The sequence below is a fragment of the Numida meleagris genome, chromosome 1 (genome assembly GCF_002078875.1).
Source record: "Numida meleagris isolate 19003 breed g44 Domestic line chromosome 1, NumMel1.0, whole genome shotgun sequence".
Lineage (NCBI taxonomy): Eukaryota > Metazoa > Chordata > Aves > Galliformes > Numididae > Numida > Numida meleagris.
In genome coordinates, this window is record NC_034409.1 from 184459174 (window position 1) to 184472809 (window position 13636).

The window sequence follows — 13636 nt, forward strand, 5'->3', positions numbered from 1 at the left end:
CTGTTTCCCCACTGCAACCAAGCGAGAACTTCCATTCCGTGTCTTTCTGGCAGCTACATCCTTAACTGCATTTCCCTGTGATTTTAATAACACTGCTTCCGTGGCTTCTCCTCCTCTTTGCTAAGTGTATTTCTCCCTCCCTGTTTCTGTAAGCAATTTTACGTGAGGCAATTTTGTGGTTGAAATCTCACATCAAAACACATTTCTCTTTTTCAGCTTGCATTCAAGACAAACTTTTGGTGGCTCCATTTGTAACCCATATGTCGATGCATCCCATTCTGTTTCACAGTTAAATGGATGGCACTGGACTGTGAAAAGTTGGAATTAATTATTTGTGATAAACGGCAGAAAATCCGTGAATAAAATGATAATAATTGGACACAAATACGGTAAAAGCTGTCATAGAAAGAAACACAGCACATCCATGTGTCGCATTGCATCCTGTCACAGGCACTTATGAAAGATGTAATATAAATCGTCTCAAAGAACTTGCAAAAATAAAAGGCAGCCTGGATAGTTGTATTTTAGCAAATGTGTTTGCACTAAGGGTACCTTCTGTTGAACAGTTCTGCCCACAAGCTGTCTGTAGAATATAGAACATCTCTCGAGCATGCTTGCCACCTTGAAGCAGGGCAGTCGGAAGCAGAAAAAAAAGAACAGAATGCAGAAAAAAAGGTGAAGAAAGAGAGAAATGAGGGACAGCAAGTCTAAGTACCATAAATACATTTAGAAATGAGATTAGCAAAGTATGACAATAGAATTTAAATGACAGACAACATTAAGATTGCAGTAAATAACATACTATGAAAAAAAACGATTCAGCCATACAGCGCTTTTTTCAGCTTAGCTAAGGAGTCATAACAAAAGCAGGAACATTATTATTATTGTTATCACCATGTATAAATAGCATTTTCATTTCAGCATTACAAAAATGGTTTTTATTGGGGGGGGGGTGGGGACAGTTCACGGTTAGTCGTCTCGCTCTCAAAACCCCATATCCACAAGCATTGCTTCTCAAGCTTCTTCCCTACGCCACCGGTCCCCCCACTTACCCACAATGTCAAACCAGAGAGGGATGTTGGATGGCTGCACAGAGACCACCCCAACAATTTCTGTCACTTTGTCGCTTTCCATGACGGTGAAGTTGTAGAAGGGTTCATCAAAAGTCAGGGGCACAGGCGAGGGCGTGGGCTTTTTGATCCACTCGATGTGGAGGCGTGCAGTCGAAGACTTTTGGGGCCGGCCATTGTCCACTGCTTTTATCTGGTGGGTGTAAAGAAAACAGTACCCAGACTAAGCACCCCAGCTTGGTACTTCAGACCTAATTCTATCACAAGAAGATGCCTTTTTCTAAAATGGCCTTTCCAATCCTTTACATAAAACTCAAGTAAAAAAGAGGGAGATAAGTGCTTATTTCACAGTTTTCAATTTTTTCAATTACATTTTGTCTTTCCATTGAAGAGTCTGATTTAAAACTGAAATATTTTGATTTAGAACTGCTGATGTGAGACCTCTGGGAGAAGTGCTCCATACAGAGATCCTCTCCAATATGACATCTTCCAACCAGCTTCCACTTGCAGGCAGTGAAGCCCCTGTGTTTTAAGTCATGTACTTAATGACATATGCTCACTCAGACCACGTTTGATTGTGTTAAGTGGCATTAGTACTGCAGATAAGATTAGAATCATAGAATCATAGAATCCTTAGAGTTTGAAGGGACCTCTGAAGGCCACCTAGTCCAACTCCCCTGCAATGAACAGGGACACCACAGCTAGATCAGGTTGCCCAGGGCCTGATCCACCCTCGCTTTGAAAATCTCCAGGGATGGGGCATCAACCACAACACTAGGCAACCTATTCCAGTGCCTCACAACCCTCACTGTAAAAGACTATTTCCTTATCCCTAACCTAAATCTATGCTCTTTGAGCTTGAAACCATTTCCCCTTGTTCTATCACAACAGACCCTGCTAAAGAGTCTGTCCCCTTCTTTCTCACAGCCCCTTTAGATACTGAAAGGCTGCTCTCAGGTCTCCCCGCAGCCTTCTCTTCTCCAGGCTGAACTGCCCCAGCTCTCTCAGCCTGTCCACATAGGAGAGGTGTTCCATTCCATGGAGTATTTTTGTGGCCCTTCTCTGGATGCACTCCAACTGGTCTGTGTCTACTCCTTTTATTACTTTCATCAGTATTTTTAATACTGAGTCAAATATGTTCCAGATCCTTTCCTCCATTTTTCAGACCAAATATAATTTACAGTTTTGCAGTATCTATTTTCCTTGCTTTCTCTTCTCAGTTGTGTATATTAATGTTGCCCAGCTTTGTTCTAATTCTTTATACTCCAGTGTATGCTAGAGGGATGGACAGATTTGGTATTTGCCTGACATGCTTTATGGTTTTAGCACAGAAAAGACAAAATGACCAGAGACAAACTGAGGGATAAGACAAGGCTGAAAGTAGGTTACAAAATGGGTGCTTCAATGAATAACATCAATGCCTTAAGAGTGTGAAAGATTTTTCTTTTAAAACTGAAGTAAATGCTTCTGGCTATATAGGACCACTGGTGTATAAAAATGCTGCTACTACGCCTGTTAAAAATGGGAAATATTTTCCTGAAATACCATAGCCTATTTCTTTCCTGTGGAAATGTGTTAAGTGGGCTTGGTGCTAATGCTTGTCACCCTGCTCGGCTCAGGAAGGCCCTCAGGGGAAAGAAGCTGAGCTTTGAGGTAGAAGACCTGCAGCTGACACATTACAAAGAGAGCCAGAACCCAGACTTCCAGCTCTGCACAGTGAAAAGCACTCACCAGATGGGTGCTGACCTCTGAGTATCAGAATATCTCTCAATATTTTGATATCTACGCTTTTATTTTCCTGTCATAGTTTCCACCATTGTTTCCTTTACTATGGGTCTAACCATGGACCTCTGTCAACTTCCTATCCCCTATTTTCTACAGTTTTGATGAACTCTTTATATACAACTTCAGCTTACTTCTGTAGACAAAGAGTACACATGCAAGCCCGGTACTTCTTTATATTATCAACATCTTCTTTTTGTCTTTGACCTTTTCTATATGGTTTGAGAATTGCTTTGATTGCAATTTCTTTTAACTGAAACTGCTGCCATACTTAAACCCCAATGCACTATTTCATACAGTACCCAGCACTCCTCTTCCCTGACACTTCCAGACATGAACAATGTAAGGATCCTTCCATGAGTGCAAGCAGTTGGGTCCACACAAAAGCTGAATATCCAGTTGTAGCTTTATCAGCCCAGTTCATCATGTAAGCACACGAGCTTTTGGTCTTCGATTTTGTGTATTTGAGCAAATGACTCCTACCAACAATCTGCAAGCTTATTCTGAATAGTCTGAGAATAATTCAGCATGTGCAATAGTCTGAACACTCACAGAATCTACTTTTTGTCTGTATTTTTACATGAATAAAAGGTTTCTTAATACATTCAGATCTTAAACATAAGTCGTAGATTAAACACAGTCATGTATCACTGTACATACGACATCTGTTTTTGAAGTCAGTCACATATGGATTTGCATGTTGATGGAAGCGCACTTACCGTTAAGATGTCATAGCTCCCCGCTGTGAACTGCTTTCTGGAAGACACCATCCCTGTTTTGGGATCAATAAAAAATTTCCCATCATCATTTCCATCCACAATGCTGTATGAGATTTCTGCATTAGGGCCTTCATCTTTGTCAAAAGCAAAAGCTCTGTAGATTGGCTCCCCTCTTTTCTTACGGTCCCTCTCTGGCAACTTGATCTGATAGACTTTCTCTGGAAACTGGGGTTTGTTGTCATTCTCATCCAGAACCTGGACCACCACCCAAACTGCGGACTGCTTGGGAGACGTGCCTCCATCTGAGACGGTCACCTGAAAAACAGCAGCAGCACAGGCATTGCTCTGAGCAGGTAAAGCAGAGCTGGTGTAGCAAAATATAAGGAAACAGCCTGTCTTCTCCAAACCTAACCTGTGCTTCACAAGGTATGCGTGATAGAGAATACCCAACACAAGCCAGCTACAGCCATGCTAAGTGCAGAACTATAACGTGCTCACAATGGAATCGTGAAGATTTTTCCTTTCGAGACGAATGTAGAACAGCTAAATTGTGGACGAGGAACTTATTCCCCCAAGCTGGAAATCCTTTAATCGCAAATTATGCAGCTCAGAAGAAGAGTGAACTGGAATTAAGCAATTAAGCAGTATCCCTGCTTTTTTTTGCAGACGTATTTTTAAGTTTCTTCAGTCACACAATTAAGAATTTATTCTTAAATCACAGAAGAACTTCTGTCACTTCTTCCCATTAATTATTTGGGATTTCTCAAACAATGACAGGATTTTGTGCTGGTTCTTTTCATTCATTACCTGAGATTTGACAGCCCATTAATTCTGAAACTGTTTTATATGGTTTTAAGGGGCACAGAGAGGCACGTAGTAAAAAAAATTTGCTGCATTGTTAAAAAGTGCATTGTGCTGGCACAAATATACAAGAAATAAAATCTTTGACAGAACAGTTAATTAGTAATTTAGCTGCAATTTAAACAGAATTACTAATAATTTTCAGTCAGAAACACCGTGAAAAAGAAAGGATCCAAGATCAACTAGCACTCAAGAGCGTCAATAATATGCCTTCAAATTGTAAGCGACCCATTTCAAACTTCTCTCTAAAGATTTCGATTGCATTTCCCGAAGAAATAAGAGAAAGTTATTTCTGTTTTCATGTAAGAAGTTCAGATTTCACTTTCAGCTATGTATGCTAACGAGAAATCCCACAGTAGCAATTTTTCGTGACCACGAGACAAGACGTCCCATCCAGTTGCTTGGCTTGTACCTATCCCTGCACATTGGTTGCATTGCTGGTTAAGTGCTCTATGCTTTATTCTCCTTAAATATTAATGTGTAAATAACACAGTCTCGATGTCTGACCCTGAGGCAAAGCAAACGTTTCCTGGGAATCCTGGCCCATTCCGTTGTTCTTGCCTTGCAACAAGAAGTCTAAACTTAAGGTAACCCTAATTTAGTACTAACATCAGCTCAGAAACACAACATTTTCTAAGAGAAGCAAAAGATCTTTGCAGTTTCCTCTTTTTAACTATACTTGCCAAAACTGACACTTTGGGAGGAGCGGATTGACAGCCTTAGGGACTTCAATCCCTTATATACAGAAAAATAAGTGGTATGACATTATGGAGTAGAAACATAAAATCCCCAAATCAGCCCACAACTCATTTGCAGAGCACAGCCTGTTCTCCCATCACTGTGTAATGGCCTCCGGCCTCCGTCTCCTGAGATGCCACCGGGGCTGGCAGTTAGCAGCCCTTGGGATGGTGACGAGAAAGCTGTCTGCTGCTCGGGGACCGGCCCCATGCGGTGTGCCACCAGCTCACCATCTGCCTGCAATGGGCATGGGCACACGGAGAGCCCCCAGTGTGCTGCCCGCTCTCAGCCATCCATCCCCACTCGCCGTGCTCCCCAGAGCAGCCGGCCTCCAGTGCCACAAGGCTGCACATATGGCTTCAGATCCGCCTTCCCCCGGCAAGCTGGGAGCTCAGCCCCTCCACTCCACCTCTCCCAGATATTCCACCCTATTAAAGATTGTCGCCCCGCTTTTGAGGCTGATCCTCTCGATTTTGGGTCTGCTCTGGCAGAATTGCCTGAGCCTGTAGCAGAAGCACAGGTTAACAAAGAAAACCCTCATTCAGCATTTCTGCTGACTCCACAGATGAAATAACCCATGGTGCCGGGCAGTACAGGAAGGCTGCAGTGCACAGAAACAAAAGGAGACACATTTATTTAAATGCTGGGAAAAAGTACCCCCCCAAAAGCGTTTTTTTGGGGGGCACTAATGTTCTTACTATGTAAGAAATAAAATCAAAAATCGGAAACTTTTGTTATCTGAACAGAATAGAAGTGAATTTTTAAGAAAAAAAAAAACATTTCCCTCAAGGTTTTAGCCAGGACCTCCCCCCCCCCCAAAAAAAAAAACAAAGAAAGGGAAGATGGTGAAAAAGTTTACAAAAAATAACAACAATCAAATCCCTGAAAACCACAGTGGTATAAGCAGCCAAGCAACTGTGACGAAAAACATACTTAACCCAAGATGCTGCTCAAGAAGCTAAGCCATCCTCCTGCCTTCACTGCACAAAGTCTCACAGTTAGTTAGGTTACTGCTGAAAGCGTGACTACAGTGGCGTGGCAGCAAATAGGTGCAGGCATGCATGGGGTTGTTCTTGCAAGCTGAAACTTGGGGGAAATTCTTTCTGCAACAGGAAAGTTGCACTGAAAAAGTTTGCTAATTGAAAATAGAATTATGGAATCGTAGAATTGTTTGAGTTGGAAGAGACCTTAAAGGCCATCTAGTCCAACTCCCCTGCAATGAACAGGGACACCTACAGCTAGCTCAGGTGCTCAGAGCCCCGTCCAGCCTGACCCTGAGTATCTCCAAGGATGGGGCATCCACCACCTCCCTGGGCAACCTGAGCCAGTGCCTCACCACCCTTATTGTAAAAAAAATTCTTCCTTATATCCAGTCTAAATATCCCCTCTTTCAGTTTAAAACCATCTCCCCTTGTCCTATCGTAACAGACCCTGCTAAAGAGTCTGTCCCCTTCTTTCTTACAGCCCCCTGTTAGTTACTGACAGGCTGCCCTCAGGTCTCCCTGGAGCGTTCTCCTCTCCAAACCAAACAGCCCCAGGTCTTTCAGCCTGAAACAGTAATAATTATAACACAAAATGCCATTTCATCAACAGGAACTAACCCAGAAGTCCTGAAGTTTGGCTCTGTCTTAACAAAAAGACAAAACGTTGCCTGTTCAGAATTGTTCTGAGACAACCCAGCACAGTGCAAAACCAAACCATAAGGGAATGGGAGAAGTGGAGCAGTTGCCTAACCAACTGCTGTGCCTCCATCAGGACATCACACAGCACTTCAGGGCCCGTCTAACCAACACAATGTCAATTCAAACACAGCCGGAGTTCTCAGAAAAACCTTGAACAGCTGGAAATTACAGTGAAAAGTAACCAGGGAGGGAAGGGAGGTTGGGATGTTTATAGGACAAAGACGCAAAAGCTAATTCACAGCTGGTATCTCTAGAAATGAGAAAGGCAGATGTGCAAGGCATCCACTTGCCAGGAGAGAAAGCGTAAGTCAGGACCAGCAAGGTTTCATTTAGAAACCTGCAGATGGCAGGGTGGGAAAAAAAAACAGAAACAGGAAAAGAAAGGTGATACACATGAATGACAGAAAAGACAGTCCCAGTGCATGCTTATAAAGATAGAGCATCACAAGCCCCACAAGAGGCAATCCTCAGAGTAACCAGGATGGGGAAATGGCCAGGACCAGAATACAGTTTTCCCAAAGGAGATGAGGAACTGCTGCTTGGTCTGGATGTGCTTTGCTAAATGCTGAACACCTCAAGCCATGCTGACTGACAGACCTTGGGGTGCAGACGTTCTGCTTCTGGCCCAGGTACAACCTGAGATGAGGTCGACCAGCTACATCCTCTGCCCTTCTGGTTAGATATTACTGCTAATACCATGTCAAGGCAGCCCAAAAGAAGATACCACCTCCCTGAGCTGGAACGCAGCTGTGAAAGCAGCTGAGGTTTAACTCCCTGACCTATCACATGAAAGGCTGGTCCACTCACCAAGGGTGGAATATTTTAAAAGGAGTACGACAACATGTTTAATGGGGTCTGACAGCCTCAGACAGCAAGAATATGAACTTTATTTACCGCTTCCATGGTGAACTCTTAAACATCATTGCTGTTCTCCTATAGCCTAGACAGTTCTTCATAAAATTTCCTTCATAAAATGAGCAGTTTTTTGGGGAATCTGCATTCCCCCATTGGCTTTAATGTTTACATCTTTACTGAACTATGTCAATCAATACCCGTACAGGTTTTGGTTACCTAGAAATTTCGTGGCAGAGCAACAGTAATGTACCTTCAGCTCTCAGGACCAGGACAAAACACAGAAAGATGCCCTCATGCAGAGTACAGCAAATTCAATATAATAACAGAACCTTCAAAATCCAAGTAAGATAATTTCTGTCTCTTCTGCTGGATCCACTTCGGTAAGTTTGGTACGTAGCCCTTAAAACTACCCAGAATAAGTTTATAGGAAATTCATGTTTATGTTGAAGGCCACAGATCAACCACAAAGAGATTTCCATAGCAGTGGACCTTCACAGTGAAAACCAAGGTCAACAGTGTTAACATGAAACAGTTGGAATGTCAGATATGGAAACTCTTTATTTTTATGACCATGGGGAATGCATGGAGGAAACATCTCTAATTCTGCAAAATTATTGGCTAAAACACAGTGTAGGTCTAGCATACCTCAACACCGGTGACAATAACCATTTTATTTTGAGACAGTCACTCCTAGGAATTGGAGTGTCATGCTTAATTGAAGAAGGATTAGCCCTCAAATTTTCTCAGAATACATATGCAACTGTGAGGGCCACCTTCCTGACTTAGTATTGAATCTCATTAACAAAAGCTCATGACTTCCAAGGCAATTACTAACTCAGCCGGGGAGAGTAGCTAGCAGCGATCTTCCTTTAACAAGTCTAACAAGACAACCAGCAGGTGTTTAATACAAGTTATCAAGCCTCGAGATGAACAAGAATCTTCTTCCATATCACTCCTTGGCAGGAGGAAATACTCAGCTTACCCAATTTTTAAGTCAAGAGGAACTGCCACATTAGTGTCACTAGCATTGCACAATGCTGGAGATGACATACTTGCTCATTTATTTTCCTCATGTTGATACTACTTAATGCAAAAAGGCTGAGCTGGGATGCCTGCATCTCACCTGAGGCTTCCAGGTAAAAAGCCCTCCTTTCCCCCAGTCAGCAAGGCCGATTTTGCTTCATAAAACTTTAGAAAAGAGAATCTGGTTGAGTTACTCAGACAGAAAAAAATGATCAAAGGGAGCCTGAGAGCGGAGGAATACCCCCGCTGTTAGTGACTAATGGGTTTGTTTCTTCTGCCAATGCGAAAATGAGCTGCGATACCTATTGTAAGAGCCTCTGGAATTCAGCCCAAGTAAGAGAAATAAAAGATTATAAAGGAGAGCTCCTTGAAGGATGAATGGAACTTTAAAGTCAAATACACTGAATTACTATCTATGCCTACTTCAGAGACAGACTAAGTTTGCAGCTAAATTCAAACAAGGAATTTTTTTTCTGAAATACATTACATTACTGAACTACATGTTGGATCACTGGTACAAAGTGAAGGCAGCCTGGCTCAAAGATGTACAGAATAGGGTGGAAAAAATACAAGCTACACAGGAATTTTTTTTTAGTCCAATACATAAACAAGATTTAGATGTAGCAAACTAGATGTCATTCTTTTTTTAATCCTTTATTTGGCAGCTTTGGAAAAGAAGCAGACAGCTGTTTATTTCACTTACTCTCATAGAATTTAGTGCTGTCCCAAAAGACAAATTACTTAAACACTTCTTGTAGGAAAGAGTGTCAATCATATCAGTATGATCCATCTTTCTTGATTTCCTTTACAATGTGTTAACAAGGGGGGACTCTCGTTTTCAATCATAAAAAATTAATAGATTCGCTCTGGCCAAGTAGGAGAAATAAATAATTTAGAGTACTTCTGAAATACAGATTATTACTGACACAAGCACTCTAGGTGGCTGATTAGAAAAGTCAATGGCTTCCAGCCACATCCAAGCCAGAAAATGATGCATAATGGTCTGTTACACCATTTGAGAACTAACAATGACATCAGGTAATTTCAAGGCTGTATTGCCAAAAGTCAGGAAGGAAGGAAGGCTGGCTTTCTCATTTGGAGTTAAACGCTCCCTGCAGTATCTGCAAACCTAAATATTAGAGAAGCGTACTGACGGAAGGCTTACAGGCTTCAAATAATAACTTTTGTCAGACTCATTTACTGTGACTCGTAGGCGGCAAACAAATGGCAAGCAATGATCTGGCAGTACAAAATATCAGAATGGGTGATTCAAAGGTCCTGAATTACTCCTAATTAAAAAAAAAAAGAGTCCCTTATTTTGTCTCATACTTTATCCTATGAGTTTTTTGAAAATTTAAAAAGTAAACGAGCCATTAACTCTGAAAAGAAACTGAAGACTTGTATTTTAGCTTTAGTAGTAACAGAGGAAGGATCTGCATAGCCCTCAATAGTGACTCTCAGAAAGAAGAACAGTCATTTTCTACAGGCAATGCTTTTAAAGTTTGTTACAGTGGCAACCTTAGTGCATGAAGCTGTATTTAAGGTACTCTTGAATTGATAGGTGCTAAGGTAAGCACAGAACCATTCATTGCTCCATTCAATTTCCACGACAATAGAAATTCTGTTCTATGTCAAAAGAAACTCCTTCAAGCAATCACAGAATAGGATTCTGCTCTAGAAAGAAAACTATAGTCCTCAGGAATACCAACCTCATCTAATTTTGTTTATGACAAACTACAGATAAAACGTTGCATGGAAGCAACTCTAAGCCGATCGCTTCCCAAAACGTACCTCCTGCTTCCACACAGGGAGTTAAACAGTCTTCATCTTTCTTGAGTAACAGTAGTGTATAGTCAGTTCTGCTAAGAAAAGGCATTGCTCAACTACGATTTTTCCTGACCTCGTAGGCTACACCACCACCAACTGAAGTGATGCTTGAAAGTACACGTATAATACCTCATGTTAAGCAGTTTGAAAAGTTTGTAACTAGAGGACTGGTAATTTTGAGATGGTCAGAGGAGGAATATCCACCTCTGTCTCACAACTGCAAAAGTCTTTTGAGTGCATCAAAAAATTTCCTTTCTTTGTTGAAAAGGCTACAATAACACTGTATACAACAACGAAGACCTGGAAAGTGGAAGAAAACACTCAAAATAGTCCTCTTATAGTATCTGGATGCATGAATGTTTAACCAGCTTCAAACTGACGCTTTACAAACAAGATAAAGAACAATAAGTGATTACTTAAGAACATTTTTACAACGATTTGGAACCTCCTCAGAATTACCTATTACTAAACAGAAGTATAACTACCCTCAGTCTCTAAGCAAGAGAGAAGATAAAAGTTGTGTATTGATCTTCACAGCAAACTTTGAAGGAGGTGTTTAGCTCCTGCTGATAGCGAAGATTAGAATCAAAGACTTTTGTGAACAGAAAATGATGAGTAGTCAAATCTAAGAATATTTCATTTCAAGCAGCTTCAAGTAATGTCAAGCTTGAAAATTAAGATATTTAGGCAGTTTAATGTTAGGAATAATCTCTGTGTAGATTGTAATTCCCTTAATACTTGAATATCTACTTCAGCCATTTGTGGATTTTGCTTTTCTCATGATAAGAAACACTTGTGATCAAATATTGATATGTGAGACTGTTCACCCACACCATATTTACCTCTACAGATAATGTCTTTCTTCAAAAATCTTATCTCAGCACTCAGGTAATGCAATAGCTCTCAGTTTCTGTGCTTCAGAAGAGGCATGTATCAACTTCTAAGCTCACTGCACTCCTTCTCAAATGTTCAACTACTTTCCATTTTCCATCCACAAAACTCACTTGATTCTAATCTTTACTATAAGCAGGAACTGAACTCCTTCAAAGTTTCCATGGAATTATGAAGATTGTTGCACATCCCCAATTTTCCCTTTTTCATACTAGACCAGTCAACATGTTTAATCATGTACTAGCAAGAAAATAATTTTGGATATTAATAAAGATGCAAGATTTTAGCAATGCTTCCAAGAATTTTACCTACAACTAATATTAGTCATCTATTTTCTGTTTCAACTATGAGCAGAAAGGCTACACGCAAAAATACATGCTAATATATTGCCAGAATTTAATCAAGCTATAGTCATTGTGGTGTTAATTAATCAGACAGCAAAACAAATTATACTTTACAACCCCTGCTCTGGTGGACAGTTGCACTGGTTTGCAGTATAGCTGCCCCGATACTCAAAGTGATGGGAAATTAATGTAGAGCAACTCTTTTAGTAGAAACTCTCAGATACAGTGCAGACAATTTACTGCGTGTCTGTTTTGCAGTAAGTCAGTAGCACTGCCTCATGCTAACACGGTACGTGTCGTTGAACTTACTAAAAGACGTGACATAATATGAAGGATCTTGCCCTGCGCTTGCTAAAATCTCTTTAGTGATATTACAAGGCATACAGTTCCTGCTGCAACAGAGTAATAACTTCAAAGAAAACTTTCAATATTCAAAGGAAATACTGTCTTCTGTTCCCAACTGTATTATCCAAACATACTTTTAAACAATTTTAGGCATGCCTGCAGCTAGTGCCTTCTGATGCTGGAGGAAACACCCTTAGGTAAGGCTTTGTGGCAATCTTGAAATGGTATTGCTATTATTTACTAGGTAATACATTTATTCAGCCACAAATTAGATGATAGATGCATGCTGTAATTCCTTAATGTACTTTATAGGTACGAAGCATCCAAATTCTATGTCGCTGTATGATGCAGAACCGTGTATTTTTGAAGGAAAGATAACAGGTTTTTTTTTTTTTTTAATTGCTCTAACAAACAGCCTTTGGTCGTGTTCCCGGAGGATGACATCGCCTTGTCCCTGTCAGAAAGGCAGATGAAGATCCATCCAGCCCCATCTCCAGCTCCTCCTCCAACCATTTGCTCTTCTCTTGTCAATGATCTGTAGCCACCTTTACCCGTCAATGCGCTGTTTGTGCATCTGTGCTACAAACAGGATTACTGAAAATAATCAGGGCTTAAAATGCACTGCTGAAAGCAAACAAAATCCCCCCAAAGGCAGATGGTTAACTAGTTTGGGGTGGCAGCAAGGGAGCAGAGCGAGGCGATGAGTGGCAGGAGGGGGGAAATTTCTGAGAATGCTTTGGCCACTGAAGAAAAATGCAATGTGCAGCTATAGTTCTGGTAATGAATTCTGCTATTTTGGTGCACATAGCCTCTTACCTCCCCATCCCAAACCTCACTACAAAATTCATTGCTTATCAACAAGCCTTTGATCAATATCAAAGCAGGCAAGGCCAGAACCAGAGATCTTGAGGCACTGCATCCCATCAGTAATTGCAGAACACATTCAATTTCCACCTCACACTAGTTTTCCACAACAAACAAGAAATAATGAATGCTCTCAAACCACACGCATACGCTGGGAAAATATATATATATCTCAAAGACAGTTTTACAGCAGATAGCATGAGGAGTAGTCTCTGACATTTATATGCAATTTATATTTTTGCATGTAAAAAGGAAGCTTCTAAAGTTTTATGTTCAAAATAAAGCTAATCAGTTAAAAAAAAATTAATAAAAAATGGTTTTCTTACCCAGATAGAAAGTATATAATATCAGACCCTTAAGGGGTATAGTTCATTTCCCATTTTTGATTCTAGGGAGATATTTTTATCTTGTAAAAGGCAAAATGAACTTTTTATATCTCAGAAATGTCACTGGCTTTAGTGAACTGCCACTCAGGAAGACTGTTGTGACCTTGTTCATTGATCTAACGGGAAGAAAATAAAGATTTTTTTTTTTTGTGATATTCAAGTTAATTGCTATAAGTTTCTTTGATTAGCAATGAGGTACAAACGAAAGTTTCAATCCACTTAGGTTACAGTTTAATAATGACAGTTTCA

General features: G+C 40.6%; 1 protein-coding gene across 1 annotated transcript in view; it reads right to left on the reverse strand.

The window, feature by feature from the left end:
* FAT3 (FAT atypical cadherin 3) overlaps positions 1–13636 on the reverse strand; it is a 347711-nt gene that overhangs the window by 105467 nt on the left and 228608 nt on the right. Inside the window, exons 5-6 of the mRNA XM_021382213.1 lie at positions 3572–3886; positions 1053–1263 (exon numbers count right to left, since the gene is read on the reverse strand). Of these exons, the coding sequence (XP_021237888.1) occupies positions 1053–1263; positions 3572–3886 (526 nt within the window). The remainder of the gene's footprint in view (positions 1–1052; positions 1264–3571; positions 3887–13636) is intronic.